Source organism: Strix uralensis, chromosome 1 (assembly GCF_047716275.1).
Source record: "Strix uralensis isolate ZFMK-TIS-50842 chromosome 1, bStrUra1, whole genome shotgun sequence".
In the NCBI taxonomy this organism is placed as follows: Eukaryota; Metazoa; Chordata; class Aves; order Strigiformes; family Strigidae; genus Strix; species Strix uralensis.
This window is the reverse complement of record NC_133972.1, coordinates 29,399,856-29,424,910: the sequence shown is the minus strand read 5'-3', so window position 1 is coordinate 29,424,910 and position 25,055 is coordinate 29,399,856. Positions and strand designations below refer to the sequence as shown.

The 25,055-nt window shown below is 39.4% G+C and overlaps 1 protein-coding gene across 6 annotated transcripts in view; it reads left to right on the top strand.

Moving 5' to 3' along the window:
• Nucleotides 1–25,055, top strand: part of UBE2E1 (ubiquitin conjugating enzyme E2 E1) — a 45,552-nt gene that overhangs the window by 19,340 nt on the left and 1,157 nt on the right. For all 6 annotated transcript variants that reach the window (XM_074861157.1, XM_074861148.1, XM_074861194.1 and 3 more), the window contains 2 exons: nucleotides 17,976–18,108; nucleotides 24,138–24,285. In XM_074861157.1, the coding sequence (XP_074717258.1) occupies nucleotides 17,976–18,108; nucleotides 24,138–24,285 (281 nt within the window). The remainder of the gene's footprint in view (nucleotides 1–17,975; nucleotides 18,109–24,137; nucleotides 24,286–25,055) is intronic.

The window sequence follows — 25,055 nt, the reverse complement described above, 5'->3', positions numbered from 1 at the left end:
GCAAGGGAGGCATGCCTGCTTGTTGGGGGTCTGCTCTACTTGGAACAGAAAAAAATTGTAAAGATTAAAAGATGCTCAGGAGGGGAATGTGTACTTGGATTTTGCTAGTGGTTAGAGGTAGATCCCTCACAGTAAGGAAGGCTCTAAATAGTGCCTCTCGATATGTGTTTTCCAGTAGGTGAATTGTTCAAGAATGACAATAGAATACAGCTGTTGGCCTTCAAGTTTGAAATAAATGAAGTAGACTTTAGCCTGGTTTTTATTTTGCGCACCATTTCACTTTGCAAATTATGAGTTAATAATAATTTACAAATTTAAAAACCACTAGATACTATCTGTACAACAGCTCTAAGGGAACAGTGTTGCATCAGATCTGGTTTTTGTTAGTAGTGTGTTTAGAGCGTGTGTGTGTGTGTCTGTGTGCAAACACCCCTTTTGCATTCACTTACTAAAATGCGGTTATATTTCTGAGAAAGTAAAGGGTTATTTTTTCTTTACTTTTCCCCCCGCAAATGTGCAAAAATGGCTATATGGAAAAGAATTATTGTAAGATCAACTCTCCTTTTCTTCAGCATTTAACTTGACTTGCAGAAGTTGACAGAATACACATTTTCCTAAACTCTGAACATTGCATCACCCAGGAGACGCTCACATGGGAATGTCTCTTAAGTGCAGGCAAAACAGACTCCAAGGATAATGCTGACTTGCTACAATTAATCCCAGTGGTATAAAGGGTAAAGCCAAACTTCTTGTCATGACTGAGAGCAAAAGATGTTAGCTGGGATCAGTGCCGCAGTATTGTATATTCTTGTCATCATTTTGTAGCAAAAATGATAATATAAATTCTAGATCTGCCATTATGGAAGACTATATGAGTGTGTGTGTTCTGAACAAATATCTGTGCTGAGGGTTTGAAGTGGGCTAATTCTCTTTTATCAGTCTTGGATGGTCTTTCTGCACCTTCTGCAGTATTATTATGGTAGCAGTAGCTGTTCATTTTAACTGCCAGTGAACTGAGTTAGTACAGCTATGGAGCATACAGATTTTGTGTGTGTGTATGTACATTTGCATGTTTATATGCACATGCATATAGACTCAGATTTTATATATGAAACAATGTGTGTATGATCAGAACTAGATATAACTGTATCTTTATCACCCAAGTTTGTTAAAAGTTGTATGACACTTTTAGAAAACTCAATCTGAATGTCAAGAGACTCAACAAGGACACCTCATTTTGTATTTCACCCACCTGGCTTTCTTTTTTTCCATCCAGTCCTTCTGTCAGCAAGTAAGTACTAATCGTGCTCTTGTGCCCTTGGCTACTCATAGCGGACTGGTGGCTTTCCCCCAGTCTTTGCAGAGTTTTGACGTAAAAATTGAACTTTAGCTATGTAAGAACACTTTATTTGTTTCATAAACTTTTTCTTTGTTGAAAATACACCTTTAAAAAAAAAATCTGATCCAAATGACGTGTATTGTCAGCAAGTTTCTCTGCTCCAGAAATTTGTTTGCAAGTCCTCAAAGCTGGTCACATATAGCTGATGCCTTTTCATGTGTAACTAATGTATATTAATGATGCTGGTGTAAAGATCAAGGATCCCATGATACCGCAAAATGAAGCATTGCAATGTAAGCATATTTTTTCCTCAAGTACAGTGTCATTTCCATTAAACATAAGAACAAACAGATTATTCAAAATGAGGAGGCTGTAGTCCTCATTTAAGTAGAATAACATAAAAGGACTGTGATCTTGGACTTCTCAGATCCATTGGTTTTGTATTTGTCCTTCTGAATTACAATCTTGTGATTTTCAGTGCTTAGCCTGGGAGAGAGGTTGAGACAAAGTCACGCAAATATCTTTCAAGCATGCTCTATGCATACTTCATAGGTGACTAAGATTTCATACAGAAACTGCCAGAATTCTCAAGTCAATTTTTTCCTGCATTCTGTGGTTTTATTTGGATGATTTGATGCTAGTTTGGATGCAGCTAACTGCAGCAGTGTCTCAGTCATTGGAAGGTGAGGGAAGTTGGAATTGGGCTCGGTAAGCCACAGTGCAGGCTGGCATTGGATCTGAGGGTAGGTAACCTTTGTATTTAGGGATTAGTGCTATAGCTGAGGTAATACAAAAGCTCTGCAGTTTCTCTGATTTGTCCTGCAATAACTAAATCAACCAAGGTTTCCACTGAAATTGTAACATCAGTGTCATTAGTCTGTAATCCAGTGAAGTCCTTCTGAAATCTACTTCCACTGCTTTTATAAATTTAATGCCTCTACATAAAGATCCCTATGCTATGAAAGTTCTCTGTTTTATGAAATGTTTTGGTTGAAGTCACGCTTGTGTTTGGTGCAGCTTTCACCTAGATAATGGTAGTTATATATGAATATAGAGGTACGCCCTTCCTGCAAGTGCCTAGAAATGTCATTCCAAAACTGTGGCATTAATCCCTTTCAAGCCATTCATTGATGATAGCACCTGAGAACTTGCTTATGCTTACAAAGTAAGTTGGAACTGTTGACTGTAACTGCTTCTACAGTGAGGTTTAAAATAGCATGCTGAGTATATGTGATATCAGAGGTTTGGGTGTCATTACACGATAGGTTCTCTTCTGCTTTTTTATTGTTCCTCTCCCTCACTAGCATCTCCGGTCATATGTGCTATATTTCATTTGGTTAGAGTTTGTGGTTTGTTTGGTTTTTCTTCTTTGAATTATAGGCATACCAGCATTGAACAGGGGACTGTTTTTTAACACTTGTAGTATTTGTTTTCTCATGTTCTCTCATAAGCCTCTTGCTTAGAGCTCACAAGTTTGAGTTTCTTTGCTTCCTTTACTTGCTCATCTTTCTGTGATTCTCCTAGTAGGCAGGCAAGTTTACTCTGTCTGGAAGAACACAGGATGAAATATTTCAGTCATTTATTTAACTGTTAGCTTCATGCTGCACTGAATACTAGTGTAAAAGAAAATAAATTGGAAACATCTGTTTTCTTTTTCTCATAACAGAAGAACAAAGAGATATGTTCTATTGAAATAAAAGGTGGCAAATATAAGAGTAATAAAAGGTAGGTATTATATGTGTCTTTCACACATATAATTAGTCTATGGAACTTACTGTCACAGGAAATTATTGAGGCCAAGAATATAACAGAATTTGAAATAGAATTGGGCAGGCATGTGTTTATCATGAATGTTCAAAGTCTGTCTTACTAATTATGCTGATTTTGGAGCAATATTAAACCCATGCTTCTAGTCTTAAGCAAGTTTAGCTTGAGATGTTGTATCAAAAGTGTGCTGGGTTTTGTTCCTTCAAATTAAACTTGCCTATAGACTAAAATTTACTTGAATTCTGAGCATTGCATGGAAATCTTTTTGTCCAGTCCCGGCTTGTACATATGCAAGTGTTTTTCTCCTTCCCTTCTTCAACATGCACTTTTACGCACCTGTCTTATATCTCATTGGGACTGAATGTCCCCCTCACATATTTTCGTTGTCCCTTTCCATGCCCCTTTTCCACTTCCTTTCCATATCAGCTCATCCCAGGAATGACCATTATGCATCACGTCTGATCAGGTTGCACAGGAATGCCTACAGAAACGACCTACAAAGTGAGCAATAGAATCCGAGGACTTATGAATGATTAATACCTACACAGAGCAAGAGCCACAACGTTGATTAAACTTGAGTATGCTGTGATGAGTGAAATCACTATATTTCTGTAAAGGAAGTGATGATGGTAGCAGGCTCTTTACCCTGTCTTGGCTTTTTAATAAGTGGCACTTCAAGTTATGGAATTAATTCCACAGAGTGGAAAAATATCAGGAGTGAAGTAATAAATATGTTAAAAGGTTTGACTATTGTAGTTGACATTTATGCCTGCAAATCTCAGCAGGCCTTTAAACCACACAGTTCCTACACATTGCGGCCAGGGAGGAGAAATATCTTTTTGATATGCTAAAGCTTTTTTTTTTAAAAAAAAAACTAAAAACCAACAAAAAACACCACAAAAAAACCAACAACCAAGCAAACAAAAAAACCACCCAACCAAAAAACAACAAACCCACATCTGTAGTGTCAGAAAGAAAAGAAAAAAACCAGTTGAGCAAAAGCATAGTAGAAACAATAATTAGAAATCACTGGGCATTAGCCAAAATATTCCTGGTCTTCAAATTCTCTTATTGAGAGTTTAGGAAGGGCAACTTGAATAAATCATGTGGCTTTAAAGGAAAGAACCTTAAAATGTCTCCTGTAGAGGAGTTCAGCAGAGCTGTGTGCATTCCTTTGTAAGGTTCTGCTTTTCTTTAATTATCTAAAAACTACAGTCAGATTAATGACAGAAGCAAAGCTTGTTGCTTGCTTCGAAGATGCTCAGCAGCAGCACTGATTGATAACAAACTGTTAAGAGTTTATTCTTCCATAAAGAACACAATATTCTGTCTTTTTACATGATGCAGAAGCAACAAGGATGCTTTCAAAAGTGTTCTTTGCTGACAGTAAGTGTGAGAATGAGGAATGCCATAATTACTGACTGGGCTAAGTGTGATGAAGCAAACCCCCATCAAAGTGCTTTTCAGCAATCTGGTTTTTGCAGTCACTGCTGTTTTTTTTTCCAGGTTCCCAAAGAGATTTCTTTGTCCTGTGTTGCATATGAATTTGATGGAAGTTTTGTCATTGACTTCAGTTAGCCCAGACTGATACAGAAGTACTGGCTTCCAGAAAGACGCTTGACAAATGTATTTGCTAACAGGACAGATCTTTACAACACATGGTCTGCTGCAAACTTCTTACTTTGAAAGTAGGGAAGAAACTTATTCTTTACTGGCCTAGAGCTCATTGAGGGTATGCCTACGGTGGTAAGTCTTCCCATTTTGAAAAAGGAAGGGCAGTAGGTTTTTCTGGCATGTGATTGAGAAAAAGGCTTAATATAGATACATACAAAGTAATGTCTTGTCCATCAACTTTAGTGTAATGGTGTCCTCTTTATCCCAAAAAGAATTTGGAAAAGTAGGTAGATTTTGAAGAGAAGAGGTGGAAATTATTTAAAAAGAAACCAGAGGAGTTCTCGTGTGAAGACACAGGGATTGTTTCCTTCAGCAAATAGACTGAATATTTATTTTCCTTATTTTTATTCTCTAGAGAAAATAGATGGGAAGCTTATTTTCCTCTGTCTTCTAATACAAGAACAAAGGCATATGGAATGAGATTAAAAGATAGAGAAATTTAATTTATTTAATTTTTAGAGAATGAAATTAGACACAGGGATTCCATGCTGTATTACATTGCTGAAACCAGGAATTTAGCAAGCTTCAAAAAGACTCAGACTTCTGTGGAGGGCAAAACCAGACAAAATTACTGCAGCTTATTTGTAATACTGATTTCAGAAGGGAAACACAGATGCCAGTTTTTGAGGCTCAGTCAGTTACTGCTGAGAATGTTGCTAAGGTAGGGGAAAGCAGAAGACCCAGCAGGAGCCTTCCAATGCCCATCTCTGACCCATTTAGCACTGGAAACCAGTGAGAAACAGGGCATTGGAATAGGCGGACTTCAGACCAGATCCAGCCTGGTGATTTCCTGTATTTCTTTTGATAAGCTAGTAGAGGAACAAAGTTCTGTGACAAAATTTGCATTTGACCTGTGATCAAAGTTTTTGCAGTAATACTACTTCTGTTACACTAATGGGTGGACTGAGCTTTATCTTAACGTTGTTTTGTAGGGGAAAACTCTGTTTAGAAAAAATCTTCATAAGTCATGTTATAAAGAAGTTTGTGCATTATGAAACACAAACTCATTTATCTATATGTATGTGCAACAAAAGCACCTTTACGAGTAATTTCCAAAAATATTTCCCATAATGTTTTTATCAAAATAATATCTCTCTCAGAGAATTGAGTCTTAAAGCTGCAAAGAAGTGCACACATACTTTGGTGTCTTACTCCAGTACTTAATCCTAAGGTTGACTTTACCTGATCAGATTTCAAGCTTGTAGTATCATTAACTCATGACTTGAAAGTTACTTGTCTGTCATGTAGTTCTACTTATATTTATACAGAATGAATTAAAAAATCATTTTAGTATTGGTTAGTTTGCTGCTCTGTTAATGATACTACTGTTGGAATGATTTTTTTGTGTGTGATCTGTTTTACTCTTCCGTGACAGGCACAAACTTGGCAAGAGAGAACTGTTTTCAGTTAGTTTGCCTCAACTGGAAAAAAGAAGTTGTCTCATCATAACTTTAAATTAAATTTGAGTAAAAACCCAGTATAAAATAAAAAATTATTAGAAGTTTGGTTTAATGATGAGAGTGTCCACTGCCTTTGGAATTTGTCTGTTCTTACTGTTTTATTAAGAACACTGTTTGTGTGTACTCTAAGGGTTTTATTTATTGACCTTTCTGAACTGAGATCTTGACATAGAAACTTAAATGAAGAAATATCTCTTTATTATTTTGTCTTGAAAGTTCGGGTGGGATTGCCTAGACTGGCTGAGGAATTTTCTAACATAGTGTAAATGTATTTACATTGTAAATGTATTGCTGTTTGAACATCTTTATTTCACTAAAAGGAATATTTGAAATGCCTTTTAGTGTGAAAATCAAAGTGAATGAAGCTGTAGTGACTGGAGACAAATCATTTTTCTTTGTTCTTACAGTGCTTTTCCCTTCCTTCATACCCCAAATCCCTGTGATTTGTAGCTAATGGTAGATTTATTTTTCTTATGTTGTTATGTATGTAAAATTACATCAAGCATGGGTATTAAGGCTGTCAGTTCTTCCAGGTGTTTTGCCATACTACTGTATGCTATTATGCCAGTTTCATATTTGTGTCTGATTAGAAGTAACATGTTTGGGTTTTTTTCAAAATTTAATACTGTAAAATTAGGCGGAAACTGTACATCTCTGTCTGTATTTCTGTTGCTGTCCATATGGAGATGGTTACAGTATAACAAAAGTGATGCACAACTCTCAAAACATACCCAGGAACTCTCTCCAATCTTGTCACTCTTGTTTTAAGGTGTTACTTGTAACAGTGCTCAGGTTAAAAGGTTAGAAAATGTAAACTGCTCTGTCTAAAACACTTGCATGTGTCTGTGAGGTGTGTTTTCCTCCTTCTGCCTCTATTTATGAAATATAATAGAAAATCTCATGCTAGCACTACTACCAATTACAATGTTAATGCCATCTAATAAAGAAATGTGAGTTTTTTCTAAATGTCACTAAAGATCCTTCTCTGTGAACTTCATGGGTTGCACAGGAAGTTTATGAGGAAAATATGTCTCCTTTTTTTTTTTCTTTTTTTTTTTAATGACTAGAAAAGCCTCCAGATCATGGGAACATACCTAAAGTGTTATTTAACATCAGTGTTTTCAGCTAGTTACAATGTAAACTTAGCATTTTTTTTTCATGATGACAAAAGGTAGAAACTTGGTTTAAACTAAGAATGTCAGTGATCAGCTGAAAGAGCCAAGTTTCCAAGCCGTGTGGGACCAGGAGTGATGTTGAGGAGGATGCCTGGACTTCTTGTGCTCCCTGGCAGTTAGTTCCCTTTTACCTGCCCACTGCAGACCTCTGTCAGCAGAATTTAACTGCCATCCATGGGTGTTGTCTTTCCATCTTATTAAATTGTTGCTAAGTCTTCTCTCTTTGGTAGAAATCAGGGAGGAGCAGACATCTTTTATGTTGTTGGTTTTTTGTTGGTGTGTGAATGTGGCGTTCTTTTTATAAAAGCTGTAAGTGATGTAATGCCCTAAATTGAAACTCTTATTCCCTGGCACTTCATTGTCTTTAATGTTTTGTTACATTCAGGAGATACTTCCAGACAAAAATGTCATGAAGTGAAGGCATTTAGAAGTTTGAAAGTCAGTGATGTGTGGTTTGTTTTTTGGTTTGGTTGTGGTGGTTTTGGTTTGGTTTTTTTTTTTTTTTTTGGTTTGGGGGGAAGGTATTTAATGTCAATTGCCAGATAGGGTTCCAGAGAAAAAAAGATAATTTGTGAAGGGCTATATCTGTCCTTAAGGTTAAGGCATGCAGGTTGGCCCCAACACTGTATACCTTATTTAAGAGCACTGCTTAGTCCTCTTGTGGCTCATAATGTGGATTAAATTTAATGTTCCTAATACTTTGGGGGAAAAAAAAAAAAAAAACAAAAAAACAACCAAACTTTAGAAGAGCCACCACAAATGCCTATTCAGGCTATCCTTATGCATGTGAATATGCTATCAAGAAATCAAAAGCCTAATTTTGTTTTTAAATCCCTGGAAAGACTTTTTGTTTTTCAAGTTTTTGCCCTTATGTCAGCTTCAGAATAATATTTACATATGTATCTGCTACAATAAATGCCGATTAGCTATTGTGACTGGCTGGTGTTTGCAACTGTTATTAATGAGAACAACTTGCAGTGGTATATAAACAATTTTCAGTGATTGCTATGTAGTTGGCTGGCAGCTGTGCTGTATTAAAGTGTAGGTAATCTTGTTTTACTTAGAAAATAGTAAACTCTCATCTTAGATCTCTCAGATAAAGTTTCTAGTCTGTGCCTGTCAGTTTCAAAACTCAAAGGCAGTTTTTTCAAATTACTTTTCTGCTAGACAACTTTGATAGTAGTTTAGAATTGTGAAAATCAGGAGAGATGCTCTGGGTAGTGCAGCATAATTGAGACTATTTTGTTGTTATTTTGAGAAGAGTAACCAAATTTTGTTTTGGTATTGGGTGGTTTGTGTAATTTTGCTGTTATCACCTGCAGTGAAATACGTTCATCCAAATGCAGTGATCTTGATTTTAGTGAATGGCAAGGAAAGGAAGCTAATGTAAAGAGTTTAATGTGGGTAAAGGAGAAGGGGAAGACATCCAGATAAGATTTTTTTCCCTCTTCTTTCTAGTTTTCATGTATTGCTAAGATATGCCCTGCAAAACATAGTATATTTTGATTACCAACATAATGTTATTGGTATCAGCATTGGTATGCTGATGGGAAGCAATATAATGATTGAAGCCAAGATAATGGGATGACCTGGTTCTCTGGTTAAGTGATGTTGACTCCACCTATCCTTGATCTAATGGGAAAGAGACTCTGTTGGTGTTGATTGGCTGATGGATTTGTTTTAATTTGTAGTGTGTTTTTAGGGTGAGCTGGTTGGTAGGTAGGTAGGTGGTGGGACAGGCGGATCAGTTTTGGAACATGTGGGACATGAGCAGATTTTTTTTTCCTTAGGTTATGTTCTCTTTAAAACTTAAAGTTGCATATAAACTAGCAATCTTAAAATACTGCATCATCTGTTCTGAGTACAGACTTTAAACGAAATTTCTGTAGTTCAGTGCAAGGGAGATGATAGTGTATCTCTACTCTGGCAATGCATTGTCTGCCCTCTTTAAAATAGCCCTTTTCTTCCCCATGGTAGTAAGAAAGCTAGCTCAAGGAGACGGTGGGGTGAAGCCACAAGAACCATGTCCTTATTAGTTTGAGGAAGTTTGAGAGTCTCGTCTGCTTTCAATTTTCAGCATAGCAGGGGCATCTTGCCAACTGTTACACATCATCTTTAACTTTCTGGGGCCAGTTTTTCCAGGCTGGTTTGTAGCTGCTGTTGCCCTTCCGATCAAAGTTATTTGGCATATGCATTTCTTGATCTGCAGAATTACTAGTTATAATGAAATCAGTAGGGCAAACTGATGATAAAGTCCAAAATAACCAGTCCACTACTTTATCTTGTTGCTGTATAGGTAGACTTATGAAATGGGTGGGATCCTTTTTTTTTTTTTTTTTTTTCCCCCTAAACAGGGCGAGTGGCTTTTGAGGAGACAGAAGCCTCCAGATCATGTGGGTCCAAACTTAGCAGTTTTACAATTGATGTACTACAGAACACCTAAATATTTATGATGTGCTGGCTTTTTTTATCTGTTTATTGAGACCACCTTTCATATTCCCACACTGATACAGACAAGATGGAAGATGGGCATGGAGGACAGAAACACAGATGTAGGTCCCAGCTTGATTCTCAAATGGCAGGTTAATTGTGGGGGATTTCTATTTTCCCTAAAGGATAAAGCATGGTATTTAGGAGATAGCCCTCTGATCATTTAATGTAGTACAGTTAGGGCAGCTTATGGGAGGGAAGGGGGCATTATTGAACTGCTTTGTTGTCAGAGGGGGTAGTTTCTTTTCCATGTGTGAAGAACCTGTTATGTCCCAATAAATGCCAGGAGGAAGTAGAGCTTTTGTTTTCTCTTGAGGGGTATGCCACCTTTGAGATTAGTGACACAAGAACTTTCATATTAACAGTAGCGACTCCCTTTTATTGTCTTCAAATTTGATGCTGGGCAACCACTTTAAGAGTACGTTTGCTTTACAAAAGCATTAAAATTACAGAAACAAGTAGGATTACTAGTTTTATTTTTATACCAACTTCTAAAAACCTATTGGAACGTGAAGAGGCCCCAAACAAGTGGCGTAGTTGCAAAAATGGTGCATTTGTGAAACTGCCTAGTTTTGCTTACCAATTGTAAATTACACATCTGTGCCATAAATACTAAATTTGGAAATGAGGTCTGATGATGTGAAGGAATTTCTGTCCCCCTGTTGGCAGCTAATAGTCCAGTTGACAAATGGCAGGAAGGAAACCGATGTAAAAATAACACAAGGTTAAGCTGGCAGAGCACAGTTTCTACCATCACATCTTCTTGTCATTTTAAATAAGCCCTTGCTAATTGTTAGGCAAGTCAGATTCTCTTCTACTCTTTCCCAATTTGTTTTATTGTTGCTTGTGCAGGGTATTATTTAATGGGAGATGCAAGGTCAAATATAACCAGTACATTTTAATTTATTTAATTTTTGGTCACGGTGTCAAGCTATAACTATGAGGAGAAAACGAAAACAGATGTACATACAGTGAAAATAATTTTATTGACTACTTAGTTTGGCATTTTCTGTATTTGCATATTGTACATACTAAAGCCACAGACTTGCAGAAGCAGCCTCTCTGCAGTAATGTTGGACACTGAAAATGTTCCTATGTGTAGCGGGACAAAATTCCAGTGCTTTGAGGTGGAGAAGGCTAAGAAGAAGCCACTGCAAAGGAAAACGGAAGCCCTTGAGAGCTGAGCAGGCTGGATTTATTTTCAATTTTGGAACCAATGCTAAATGGATTAATTTCTCTTGAACCTTTTTATGAGGACTTGCTCCTAAATTGAAGTGATTATTGTTAAACTAAATAGAGCTGCAGCACACTCCTGAGAATATCATAAGTGTCCTTCTGACCTCCCTGTTAACTGAGATTTTATTTTAAATCTTTGAAGCCTGGTTTAAAAATCAAACTCTGCAGTGAAATTATTGAAGAGGGTTGGCCTTTTCACCAAGTAGTTTAGTAGTAACTTCACAGTAATATTTTGCAGAGACTGAAATATTTCAGGTGAAGGTCCTAAATTTGCAAATACTCCTGGGCATTTCTCTTCCTGTTGTAATTGAAAAGAGTGAGATCTTGGCAATGAGAAGGCTCTTGGCTGTTGTGTGATCTTATTGCCAAGTATTTTTTATATAACCTGGAAAACCTAGTCTTTTCTTTTTTTCTTCCCACAAAGAAATCCCCTGAAACAGTTTTCCTTGAAGTCTCATAAATCCCTGCATAACACCTTATCAGCTCCATTATCAGAGCTATTTAGTTATTTAGTTCCTTTTTTTAACCTCGTAAGAATGTAATTCGCTGCACCATTTATCCTCCAGATTAAGCTTTGTGCAATTTATGTGCAATGTTTCAAACCTTCCCTCCCCAATTTTACATTAGTCTGATACTTAAGGGAAAAGCTTTCCCAGATGCTAAAACAGAAATTTTGTGCATGCTTTTCTCTGTTAGAAATGTGGTGGGATTTGTAAGGTACTTACCCTTGTGCAATAATATTTTGACTGCCATTTTAAATTTAAGACAGAAAATACAGTACCTTGCATGAGTTACAAGAGAAATAATAATATTTACTGCTTTGTACTTGAAAACCATGCCCTGAACATGCATTAGAAGGAGAACTGAGTTCTGTTTTCATAATTTTATAGTTTGGATTGCTGTAGCAATATAATGTTCCATCTTTGCTCACTTACCTCTCCTTTCCCTCCTTTGCTCCCTTCTTATGTTTTAATTAAAGCCAGCTGCAACTTCTTCTCTTGCTGTCTGTTCCCTCATTGAACTCTAGGCATTTCACCTGGTCAGTCCATCATTCTTAGCCAATGTTAACACAGAGGAGCAGCTTGGCTGTGTATAATGACAGTGGGCAAAAAATACTACTCTGGTTCACATAGTCATGGGGTAATTCAATATGTTTCTACAGTTTCCCAGGAGGTTTTGGTGTGATATTTTTTTTTTTCCTTTCTTTTCCATTCAGTTACATTCTGACTAAAAATAGGAGGCAAAAATTTATATCCCACTTTTACTTACTGAAAAATGGCAATTAAATGGATGGCCCAGGGTATCCTTTTAACTAGTCTTGTCTGGCTGAATTTCTTCCTAATAACTGTGTAATGTTTTAATGCTTATTTTATAATCGAAAAACCTATGTAAGTTGTGTGTACGAGTCTTTGTATTGTGTTGTAGCATGCTTAGCATAGTGGGGTCCTGTCTGTGAATGAAGTGTCTCCATGCTATAATAATAAAAATAATAATACATTTTGGTAGCTAATGCATGTCCAGAAGGTGACAATTTATTTCTAAAATTAGAGCTACGCATTAATATGAAATTTTTGAAGGCACATTGTGGCCAAAGGATTAGTTGCTTGGTTGGTTGATTTTTAACTCTGTCCCTTGACATTCCCATTTTTAACACAGCTTGCTTAAAGGTCTGTAGAGCAAAATTTCTTCGAATGAGGGATTTTGTAAGTGTGTGTTTTTCAATGGCTAAGCTAGATGAGCTGTCCTGCTTCTTTGTAGGCTTTGCACCTGCCTCCCCAAGTGATCTAGGACTTTTGGGGTACCTTTGCAATCTCTGCACCAGATTCAGCCTAACAATGTAGGTGAGCAAGCTCAGTGTGGACCCACTTGGTGGACTACCAGAAGAGAAAGGATATGTACCCCGTGGTCAGGAATGGGGTGGATTAAGAGGGAAAACCAAGGTGCACCAGAACTTCATGTGAGAATGATATGCTGCCTCCCTGACAGTCAAAATTTCTAATGCATTTTGGGCTTGCATCTTTTAAAAAAAAAAAAGGGGGGGGGTGGAGGGGGGGGGAAGGGGGGGAAGAATGGGGAAAAAAAAGGCCTTCTAACAATCAACTGTTTCCTAAAGCTGCCTAGTAAGGTGATGTGTACATGACCAAGATGCAATTCCATGTTCAGTCATTCATTGTTTCCTACTACAAAATAAAACAACAGCAGCAACAAAAAATGATGTTGCTATCAGTTTGTAATGGTGCAGCTTTACACTGGAGATCATTAGATTCTCTGCCACTTTGGAATTCCCATGTGCCGTAAGTATGTCGTTTGCTTTCTGATTCAAGCTATGTCCCTTGGAAAAGGTCATGTCTGCAGTGTTTTTGGAAATTATATTTATTTTCCACAAGTGTGCAACTTCAAAACAGCTTAGGTACTTACATCAGACTCTTTCTGTTCAGGGCAAAATAGCCTCAAAAATAGAATCTAGGGGTATGGAGTAGTTGGGGTATGAGTTCGTGATTTTTTTTACTTGCAGTTTTAACTGAAACATTGTAGTTTTTCTTTAGCTGTTATTTATTTCAACATACATGAAATTGCCCTTCTCACCACCCTGATGGATAGCTGTCTAGCATTTTTAAACTACTCTGCTAAATTAATTAGATTATAAAAGGAATATATGCCTCTTTGGTATAGCAGGGTATTAACCTAGTGTCTGTAGCATCAACTAATTTTTGGTTCATTTATCACTGCAGTGACCTTCTATTGCATACTTTCCGTATCTCAAAGAAGAGGAACAGAAGTATTCACTGGGCTATATTTTCACTAGAGGAAAAGCTTATGTTATCATTTGGTCAACTCCTAGAAAGGACTAGGTAGTTTCCAAATGTCCTAGCAAGTTGACATAAACAGCGGGCTCTTTCTGAGTCAATCTCCTGGAAAGTACCAGCAGTGTGTTCCCAGGGATTTTCAGACATTAGCTACATGTGGTGAACACCAAAAAATCCTGCTCTCCCTCCATGGTGCAGGCATACTTTGAGTGATTTCCCCAGGGATGACCAGGCAGAGGAGGGAGCTGAGTTTGTGCACCAAAAATATCAGAGTAGTGTCATGTAATGTATGCCCGAGGTGGAGGTTGTATCTGGCTGGCTTAACATGAAAAAGCCACAGGCTGGCTGTTCATGCAGACTATCTGTCATTTCAGTCTTTTCAGTACATGAAAAGGTGTGTGTGTCTTCTCTGTGAACACTTAATCTCTAAGACAGACCTGTTTACAATTGCTTAGTACTACAAGACATTGGAGCATGAAGCTGATTTACCAAGGCATTGTTCTCCTCCCCAGCCTCTCCTGCAGGTGTTTCTAATTTACCTGTTTGGTTTTTAAATTGAGAAAGAACATGACATCTGCCAGCAAAGGGAGGCAGAGCAAGATGAGGTTCTTCCAAAGTGACACAAGGCTGGTTGGGACTTGGCAGAACTTTGAGCTTGGTCTCACCTGTACCAAGACTTTCTCTCTGCCTTGCCTTTACCAGCTGCTTCTTTCTTTGCTGCTGCTTCTAGACTTGGACAGGTAGAGAGTCCTTAAACAAAAACTGCCTTGGCACTGGGCATCCACCCAGAGGATAAGCTAGCAGCAACTTAGGATTGATCAGAAACAGTTGTTACAGTGGGTACAACACATCTTCACTGAGTATATCACTTTTTCCAGGGAAGAGAGCTCTCATTTGCACTGCTATGTAACACATGCTGCCTGGTATGATAATGATGGGTTGGGATTTTTTTAGTTTTCTTTCAGATGTTGTCTTTTGCTCTGCATTACCAGTCTTTGTCTCATTTCTTTCTTTGAAGTGAAGAGGTTATAGTCTATTGAGTTCAATACAGAAAGTTGTTGCTCTCATACTCTTGTCTTGCAGTGAAAACAATTTCTACTTAATTGGTAAAAATTGTCTTTCCAGTGGTCATATGTTGGACAGCTTCAGAATGTTGCATTAGTAGATCTAGACACTTAATTTGAGCAGTGATGATGCACATCAGGCAAGGTGGCAGCTGTGCCAGTGAGCCCTGTATCTATGCATCAGTGAATTTCTTTTTGAAGGCGATAATTGCAAGGGTTTTAAACAAAGAATGTAATCTTTAACCTTTGGCAGTTTGTTTGTTTTTTTTTTTTTATCTCCACCAAAATTTATTGCTGCTGCACTTATGCTGTGTTCCAGTATCGTCACCTTTCTATCAAGCACTAGGTCGTCTTGAGCTGCTTGATATTACCTAATCCTAATTTAAATCCAAGTAATATTGCACTCTGAAGCTGACTTGCATCCTCCTCTTTCAGTCTTTCATTTATAAGAAATCAATGTTAATATGTAAAAATTAGACTTCTACAGCTATTTCGCCCTGTTAATTGAATTATGAAAACCTTAAAAGCTAAGCGTTAGTACATCGCTGTTAAAGCCTACTCATGTCTTACAAAGATGTTGCACTCTTTTAATACAGAGGTCCAGCAATATATTACTTGCATACAGCAATAGCTCTAATTGGAAACCTAATAGGATACAAGAGATTTCTAAGACTATTACAAATAATAATATATTATTTTTTAAGTTTGTGGGATTTTTTTATTGACAGTCCTTTGGGTTGAAGCTGGAAGTAAAATGCAAAACGTTGTAATATTTCTCGCTGGTTCAGAGGGCTGTATTCAGCGCTAATCGCACATCACATTTCTCGAGTGCTGAAGTGCTCCCAGTGGGCAGTTCTCATGATATAAATTCCAACAGTAAATCGGTGCTAACAAAGCTCAAGTACCTGTTCCGTTCAGTAGCTCCATCTTTAGGGGAGGGAGGGGAGGATGATCGCCAGTGCAACTTGCAGTAATGACAGTGTGTCAGTAGGTTGCTAATATGTACATAAAGAGGTGATTCCTTGGAGTGGTAGCTAAGGGTGCCCCAGAGAGTCCTTTTCAGTAAGTTTGCACAGTTAAGCTGGTGTCTTTCAAGAGGTAGAGCTTCCTGTCGAAATACAGCGCTCTTCCAGTCTAATGCACAAGTGGTAGCTGGAGAGTACTGAATGCCCAAATATATAGACCTGCATAGGACAGGGACAAGTCATTAACGTAGAGCAGGATGCCAGGAGTGTTCAGGGTGGAATGGCTTTTACTTTAATTTAGTACCGATCTTGAGCAGCGCAGGGCTTTGTGTTCTGAGGAGAGAAATCTTCCCCTAGGGACTGGTGTGTCACTTTGCAGAGAACCTGTCTCCCTTTACTGCTTTCTTACACGCTTTCCTTCCCCTGGAAGCATGCTTTTAGTCATAGCTTCGCTATTGTTGAACTATTTAGCACCAACATATTGTGAACTTTTATTTTTAGTTTAATCTGAAAATAAAATTTTAGGTTTGATAACAGAACTAACTCCCTTTCTCTCCCCTGATTCCCCTGCTGTCAAGAACATGTTCACCAGTACTGCAAAGAGCAGGGGGAAAAAAAGCATGTCTCTAATCACTGTTGTTACATTGAGAGTTTATGTTTTTGTAATTGTATTTCTATTTGTAACACTGTTACTAACACCTAGCAATTACTTTGGTTCCATTCACGTTAATCAAATACATAGTCATGTATATATTGAATTTATTGGATTGCCTTCCCCCTCATGCTCCATAATTGTTATAATATGAAAAGACCCTTTTTTTATCCTTCTGTCTTACATTAGCCTTGTTAAAAGAACAGGGAAAGAAGAGCAAGGCTGTTTTTCGTTGTATTAGGGATGTTAAAATCCATCCCCTTACAGAACAAGGGGAGAAGAGATTTCTGAAGTCGTAGCACATCCATGATAGAAAAAGCTGTGTCAGCACCTCCCTTTATGCAAAGGGAGTTTTCAGCTCTGGCATTTTACAGATAAAATACTACCATAGCAGCACAGAAAGAAAGGGGTAGCAATGGAGTCCTAAACCACTAATGGCTTTATAGGTTGAGCTGTACTTAGAAATACTCAGTGACATATGGCACGCTACAGAATACAAGTGTCTGAGGATCTCAGTAAAACTAATTTTCAACAAACAGACATTTGTGTTCTGCAACACCTTTAGTTTGTGCTGCTCTTGGTGAGCTGCTAGCAGGTTAGGGAGAATCTAGAATTAGACAAAGCTGATTTGAGAAAATGCTGTTTTAATTTGACACAGTGATTTTAATTCCCCTTACAAAAGCAGTTCCACAATACAGACAATATCAATGGGATGAGTTAATGTGGCCTCATTTTAGAAATCAGTGTAGCAAAATGATAAAAGTGTAGAAAATTTTGACATTTAAGACTATCGTCATGTATTTGGCTTCCTTCAGTCATACCACGAGCCTTGGGTTTAGCAATAATACAGGAATATATTTTAATTTTAAAGAACACACAAGATTAATAAAATCAACATAAGCCCTTAATTTATTTAGTACGGTCTTTGGTGTGGTACAGTTTTATTAAGGCTGATCTGAAAGAGCCATTTCTGAAATACAGTAGGAAATTGTTCTTTGAAATTTAACTTTTCTGTTGTGTTGAGATTATGTAGCATGCTTAGAAGTAGTTCTGGGCAACACTGCTCTTATAAATCTCAGGAGAGAGAAGCTGAAAACCGTACCCCACCTCTGGTTTCTCAGCTTTGCTAAGCAGTCTGGAACACTGGTAAGATCTGGAAGACCAGGTAAGGTCTCTTGAGATTTTGGAAGCGTTCAATCTAATTTTAATCCCTGTCTTTACTTCAGGTGGTATATGTAGCGTAACACTGAAAGCTTTCTTCCATATCATACTTGAAGAATGTAAGAGGTCACATTTATTTGAACTGTGGTAATATTCCTAAACAATTTGGTTTTTTTATCTTTTAGTGCTGGCCCCAAAGGTGATAACATCTACGAATGGAGATCAACCATTTTAGGACCTCCAGGTTCAGTCTATGAGGGAGGTGTTTTCTTCCTTGACATCACATTTACACCAGAATATCCTTTCAAGCCTCCAAAGGTAAGAGACTTGTAGCTGACATCTTAAGTCATGAACCCTCAACAGGCCATGGAGTAGCAAGCAGTGTTAATGGAATGCAGCCCATTTGAAAGCCACTCTCTTTAAGAACAAGCTTCAGCTCATTTCAGACATTACATTGGTTTCTATTAGCTGATGTTAACAGCTTTTCCAGTCATCTTGTTTTCTTTTTCCCTGCTTCTGTTTATAAGAGGTCCTAAGTAATTAGTGCAAGCATCGGGTCAGGACTGAGAAACTGAAAAGTAATTAAGCTTGGGGAGAGGAGAAAGCATACAAATACTTGTTTCTCAAACCATGGTTACAAGAAGCATAACAGTTATGTGTGTTTTGGCCACTAAAGTAGTATTTGATTTTTCAGTTTTGTCGGGTACTTGTGTTGTTCACCTGCTTGTACAGTAATAAACTTTTTCTGTAGGTGTGCTTTGTTTGTGAAGCTCTAATATTCCAGTCTTGTGTTCCAATGCTACAAAGCAAATACCATTGCAAGTGAATGTTACCTTGTAGTTCACATACATGGCCAGAGGAAGAGTGTTGGGTTACAGGAAGAGGTGGCCGTGTATACGCTTTATGTTCGCCTTGTATCTGAAATAATTTATGTGCATGTTTAACTTACTATTTAAAAGTCATTGCATTAATGAGATAAATATAAACGCCAGTGACTGCCCCATCTTCAGACTTTGGTCTAGTTTGCAGTAGAAAGGACTTTTTGTAGTTCAGGCCATCAGTCCATCTCAGCGAGACAATGCTAATTGGTCATACCAGACAAATTAATACAAGCTTCCCGAATTAAGGAAACTGTTCTTGCTAGTGTAACTGCAGGGTTTCTGGTAGTATCAACAGGGCTTTAAACTCTACCCCTTAGCTGGGGTTCCAATTCACAAGCAGCATGGTCTACCTTGGGACATCTCTAATGATTTCCTGCTGACATCCGTCCATCCTTCTTTGGAGGTTCTCTGACAGCACAGATGATTCTCTTGTGTCTTGTGTTAGAGTTTAATTCAGTTCAGAATAGTTTTTCATCATTTTGGTTTAATTAGTTTGCATTGGATAATTTATTGTCTGACTATATGAAATATCTTATGTCATGAGCCCAGTAAGTATTTAAAGAGGGAGCTTTTACCTTCCCATATGTGCTTCACTACACCTTTGCTTTCTATGCTACAGGTCAGAAGTATTTATCATCCCAGGTTTATCCAGCCTGGTGCCTTACAAGACCATATTATAACTACCAGTGGTATTGAGACAGCCCTAGTTCCCTGATGCAGAACCAAAGATGGTTTTGTCGTTCCAGCTCAGCCCTGCTTTCGGCTCTGCACTTCTGACAGGGATCTCTCTGCCTTTATCTTTCCATCTAAACCCTCACCCAGATGAAAAGAAGGGTGGGATTATTAAAAAAAAAAAAAAAAAAACACCAACAAAAAAAAACCCAAAACAGGGACCACTTAGTGAGTCCTTAAAAGACTAATTTAGTGGAGATTCACTGTATGTAGCAGAGGTGCATCTAAATGGAGTCTTTTCTCTATCAGGGTCTAAGTTGGCTTACAAATCACGTGTGTATGGAAATAAAATATATGTAGCTTCAGTCACAGTGAGATGAAATGTAGGAGAAAGCACAGCAGTGCTGTAATAGAATGTACTTGTGCTCCTTAGGTACTTCAGGTTTAAACGAAGAACCTTTCTTTTGCTGAGAACCAAACTCTTAGAGCAGCTCTTGTGTTAACACCAACACTAGTGTTAATTAATGATAATGTGGAAAATATAATTACCGTATTGCTCCTGCTTTATTTCCATTAATTTGTTGATTTCAGATTGCCCAACTGCTTGCAGTGACTGATAAATATTGTTTGTGGGTCATCTGGAAGTTATAGGACTAATGTAATTACTATAGCCTTTCTATATTTGTCTTTTAGGGCAAGAAATAAAGAAACTGCTAGTTGAAAAAAACCCCAGTTTATCATTTTGATGATAAGCACTAGTAGAGCAGTAGAGTGGTTGAAGGTTATTTCAAAAGCCTTGACCTCTGAAAAGATTAAGCTCTCTAGAGTGAAAGGATTAGTTTCCCTTGAATCTTCCTCAGTAAGCCTTGCAAGACCAGTGGAAGAAAACCTCTATGCCTCTTTTGAGTCCTCAGTAGTTCTTAACAAGGACAGTCCCTGCTGTGGGCTGCCCTGTGGTGAAGTGCCTATAGTAGAACACATTTCGTAACCTGAAGATGAAATGTCATTACAGGATTTACGTTCTTAAATAAAGTGAGTTGAAACTGGTCATCCTAGCAAGCTTCCAAGCCCTAGGCATATGCATGAGAGGTGTTGAGGCATAGCCACTGCTGACAAATGCAGTGGTTGATGAGCATCCTAGAGGTGTGTGATGAAGGATATACAGGTGCAGCCTTTGAGGACTGGGTCTAGCTCCAGATGAGGGTTCGATTCAGTATGTTGGAGCAAACCTTTGCGGGGAGGATGTTCCTATAGGAGAGACAGAGGACTGTGCTTGAAGTGATGTTAACAGATTCCTGGAAGGATATAAAGAGGCACTATACTACTGTACTTGAGTCTGGAAAAATTAAAGGTCTTAAAATTTGACTTGGAAATGCGTTGCACAGTGCAAGGAACTTCAGTGAGAGAAATCTGATACAGGGACAGATACTCTCTCTCCTGTCCTAAATATGTAGAATGGAGTTCTTTTGCATTTATTGAGCATTCTATACAACACTTTGAAAATGTTAGTGTTAATCTGTTCTCTGCATTTATGTTTTCTCATTTTGTGTGGTATTCTGGTTTTGCCTTTGTTTCAGATAGCAGTTGAGTCAGGCACGTGCTGGGTGGGCCTGGATTCAGGAGAATCCAGTAAACAAGTATAATTAGAATTTAAGAGTTCAGTACTTAGTCCTCAAGATGATTGCTATTCTTTTGTACTATTGCAGTGGACGTTTTCCCAAGAGTTATATTATAGTTGGGTTAGATTTCATTTATTGAGGTGAAAACAGTAGCTTGTGTTGACCTGGTGCGTGCTTTGATCATTTGTATTAATAACCTCTAACCACTTCCTTCCCCCTACTCCCATTTTGCTGCTTATATAAATTAACCTCTGCTATCACTTCAGGGTAAGGTTGAGATTAGCTGCTTTTATGTCTTTTCAAAAGCTCTGTGTAGTTACTGCGTTAATGTAATCTCAGGTGGGACATTTCCAAAGGATTGTTCAGTTACACTATATTTTTCTGCTATTCCACATGCTGTTCTCTTGACCCTGAATACATTGTACTACCTTTCAGGTAATTCAGTTTCTCTTGGTTTTGGTCTGAATGTGCTAGGTTTATGGGATTTTTAATAAAAAACACATTATTTATTCCCTTTTTAAGGTGTAATGAATGTTTACTTAAAATGTTTTGGTTTGTTTTTAAGTGGGCCTTCAATTCTTCTCCCTCTCCTAGCTTCATTTGGGTTCCCAGCACAACTGGCTTTTGTACCATCAGCAAAAACTGTAAATGACAAACAGCTGGACTACATGTGTCTAACACCATTCCAGTTCTGACTTGCTGCTTAAGTGAAAACAAATTTAGATTTTTCCCACAGTGCTTTGGTTAGGTAGATCTCCTCTAACTGGAGAAAACTGCTTTTGGTGCCATGGATATGACCCTTAAGGATTGAATCTTAAGGTTTCTTAAGGAAACAGGCTGTTCTGCAGATACAGAGGAGTTTTCCTTCTCTCCCCCCCAAAAAAAAAATAATTAAAAAGTTATTTTTAAAGGCAAACAGGATTCATGCTTTTTTATCAGTTATTAGTCAACTGGACTGAGAGACTGCCTGCAATGTATTTAGCTTTTGTGCTCAGAATCACGATTAACAACTTTCCCTTTACAAATTAGAACTCTTGACCTCTCTGTTAATTTGGTCCTTATTGTATCAACTTGGAAATACTCCACGCTTCCCCTTCTGGAAGTGTTTAATCTGTTAAAATTATTACTTCACCTACATTTAGAAGTCACTTGGAAGGAGACCAAAGCTGCAAGTGAAATGGAGAAATACTGAGCAAACAGTGGGGCTAGGCTGATGGCTGCTTGGGAACCCGAGGCAGAGCCATTGCCAGCAACTGCAAATGCCACAAACTTCTGTTTTGCCCTAAACAGTATGGGCTGGGGCAGGTACTGCGGAGTCAGATCCGCCCTCTGCTCAAGCTGATGTACGTGGGCTTCCACATGAGTGTAGGGAATCGTTGCTGCTTTTCCTCTGAGGATTAGATGATCTGAGAAACAAAGGTGATTTTGGTTTCTTACCAGATACCTTTAAGTTCCCTAGATAGAAAGCAGCAGGGGTTCTTGGTTTTGGAGTTGCAGCTTGTTGCAGAAGGTGTGGAAGGGGGACACATCGGTCTCTTGCAGGCATTTTGCCATTCCCACCCATAATGTGCAAAAGTGTAAGGATTTGGGGGTTTTTGTGTTTGTTTTCTTACTGTTTTAGTCTAAAATCCAATCAGTTTACAAGGAACAAAGCAGAAAGTCTCCTCAAGCATGCAGTGTGGGTGTCTCCTGTGTGACAAGTAACTGCTTTTGTGAGTCCGAAAATAGCCTGTGCGCTCTTGTGCATCAGGAGTGTTCTTGGGGACACTGCCTGGATGCATAGTATGGGGACACGCCAGGCACTGGGGTTCTGTAGCTGTGTCACCCACCCGAGCCTGCGAGAGGGAGGGTCACAGGCAAAATCTTTTGCATCAGAAAGACAGTAGAAAAAATGAGGGTTGGCTGGCAAGTTTTATGTGTGGGCTGGTCTCATCTCGAGAGAAAGCACTAGTGTGTTCTTGTCATACTGCACGCTTACCGAGTGTGTTTCGCAAATACCCCTCTGACCTATAAACAGATAATAAAATTTGTGGGTGTGGAGAGCTGACAAATTCTGAGGATTTAGGGCATGAACCCGCCAACCTTTATTCACACAGATAATCCTAATCCATGCGAGTTCCACCAAATTTGTTGTCGCTGTTCATCCAGAGAGTCAGAGTAAGGCCTTTCTGCAGGTCACATTGTGTTCTGAAAACGGCTCGTGGTGCTTTTGTTTCCCTTTTGGATAACTTCTGTGGCAAGCTGCCCGGCTTATTCGCATCTCCCAGATTTGAAAATAAAAAAATCTGACCAACATCCCCAATTGCTGAGCTCTTAGAAGTGATGGGAGCCATGATTCTGAGTGCCCTGGCCTGTCTGGGGGATTTTGTAAGTCCTTGGGAGCTCAGCGGGAGAAAAATGCTGGTGTTAAAGCCCCAGTCGCCTTTGCTGCTGTGAGCAGAAAGACAAAAGGTAATTAAAAAAAATTAAAACCCCCGCAACCAGTGTTTCACAGTAGGCACCTGATGTTGGAAAGTTGGCCGTTGTTTGCCAGCGAGGTGGTGAATGTGTTGTCAGTCGTGAGCCGTGCCGAGGCCACTGGGATTCACCCCAGGGCTCCCATAAGTCACCCACAGCCCTGCATTTCGGTTCCCTTCGGATGGGAAATGTGTGCTGTCACCCGTCACAGCGTGTTCGATGCTGCTCGGGTGTACCACAAACCGTACTGCCAGCCACGCGCTCCCGAGGCTTTATTTTAAATCAGGCTGGGTTTTATTTGCCTCTGGCCTCAGAGGGGCGCTCGGGCTGTATCTTTTATTTCACCCTGGACGTACCGGTGGGAAATGCCCGTTTAGTGCAAGGCGGCTGCGGTCGGCCGAGGTGGGGCCGCGGGGACCCCCGGGGGGGCCCGGCCCCGGGGGGCAGCTGCGCTCTCGCCAACGGCCGCGAGAGGGCGGCGGCGGCCCGGGGAGCCCGGCCCGGCCCGGCCCGGCCCCGGGGCGGGAGCTGGCCCGCCGGCCCCGCCGGCCCCGGGCGGTCAGCCCGCCTCAGCCCGGGCCGAAAGGCCGGCCTCCGTGCCCTCTTCTCTGCCAGCGTGCGTGGGCTCTTTTCCTTTCCCGCCAGTTTTTGCTGCCTGTCACTTTACCACGGGGCGTGTGGTACCCCAGCACACCAGCTAATACCCGTTTTCTTGCAGGTAACGTTTCGGACGAGAATCTACCACTGTAATATTAACAGCCAAGGTGTCATCTGCCTGGACATTTTAAAAGACAACTGGAGTCCGGCATTAACCATTTCTAAAGTTCTTCTCTCCATCTGCTCCCTCCTCACAGACTGCAACCCGGGTAAGTCCCCTGCGCGTCCATGCAGGCCGCCCACCACCTTGCACCCCACCCGGCACCCAAGTAACGTGGCCCGCATCTCATCTTGTCCTGTTGGCTTTGGCCAGCACGGTTCTGGCCTCCAGCACAGCACACTTCCCTCTCCAGGGCAGCCGGAGAGGGGATGGAGGTGGTGGAGGTGATACACCCTACCTGCCTGCTCTTCACTGCTCCTCAGGCTGACCCGCGAGGAAAGCTGCCGTCCTCCGCCTGCACACGAAAACTCCTTCCCCTTCCAGACTAACTCTGGGTTTGGGTAAGGGTTAAACACTCTTTGCTGGTCTGTAGGACTGGAGTAATTCAGTAACACAGCTAGAAGAGCCACAAACACAGTTCTGAAAATAAGGGGATTAGCCTTTTACTTTCCTTCATCCACTTAAAACCAGTGACCAACTATGCCACAAGTAGCCCTTGCTGCTTCTCTAACCCACCTGTTATCCACACCAGTTAAGAGGAATATGTCGTCGTTTCCAAAGTCAGTTTTGCAGGTTGTATTTCTATATGTGTCTGAAGATGAGAGAAACACCAGATTTCACACTGTATTATGTATAATAAAAATAAACTTGTTGGAAAAGTAAAACCTCCTCTTGAGATCTCATTTTCCTAGAAGGCAGATTTGTACTGATACAAGTACACTTAGCAATGAGTATGTCCCGGGCTCTTTTAGAAGAGGTAAAATAAACCAGAAATGTGTGAATCTGTGTAAGTCCTCAGTAATGCAAAATATGACTATT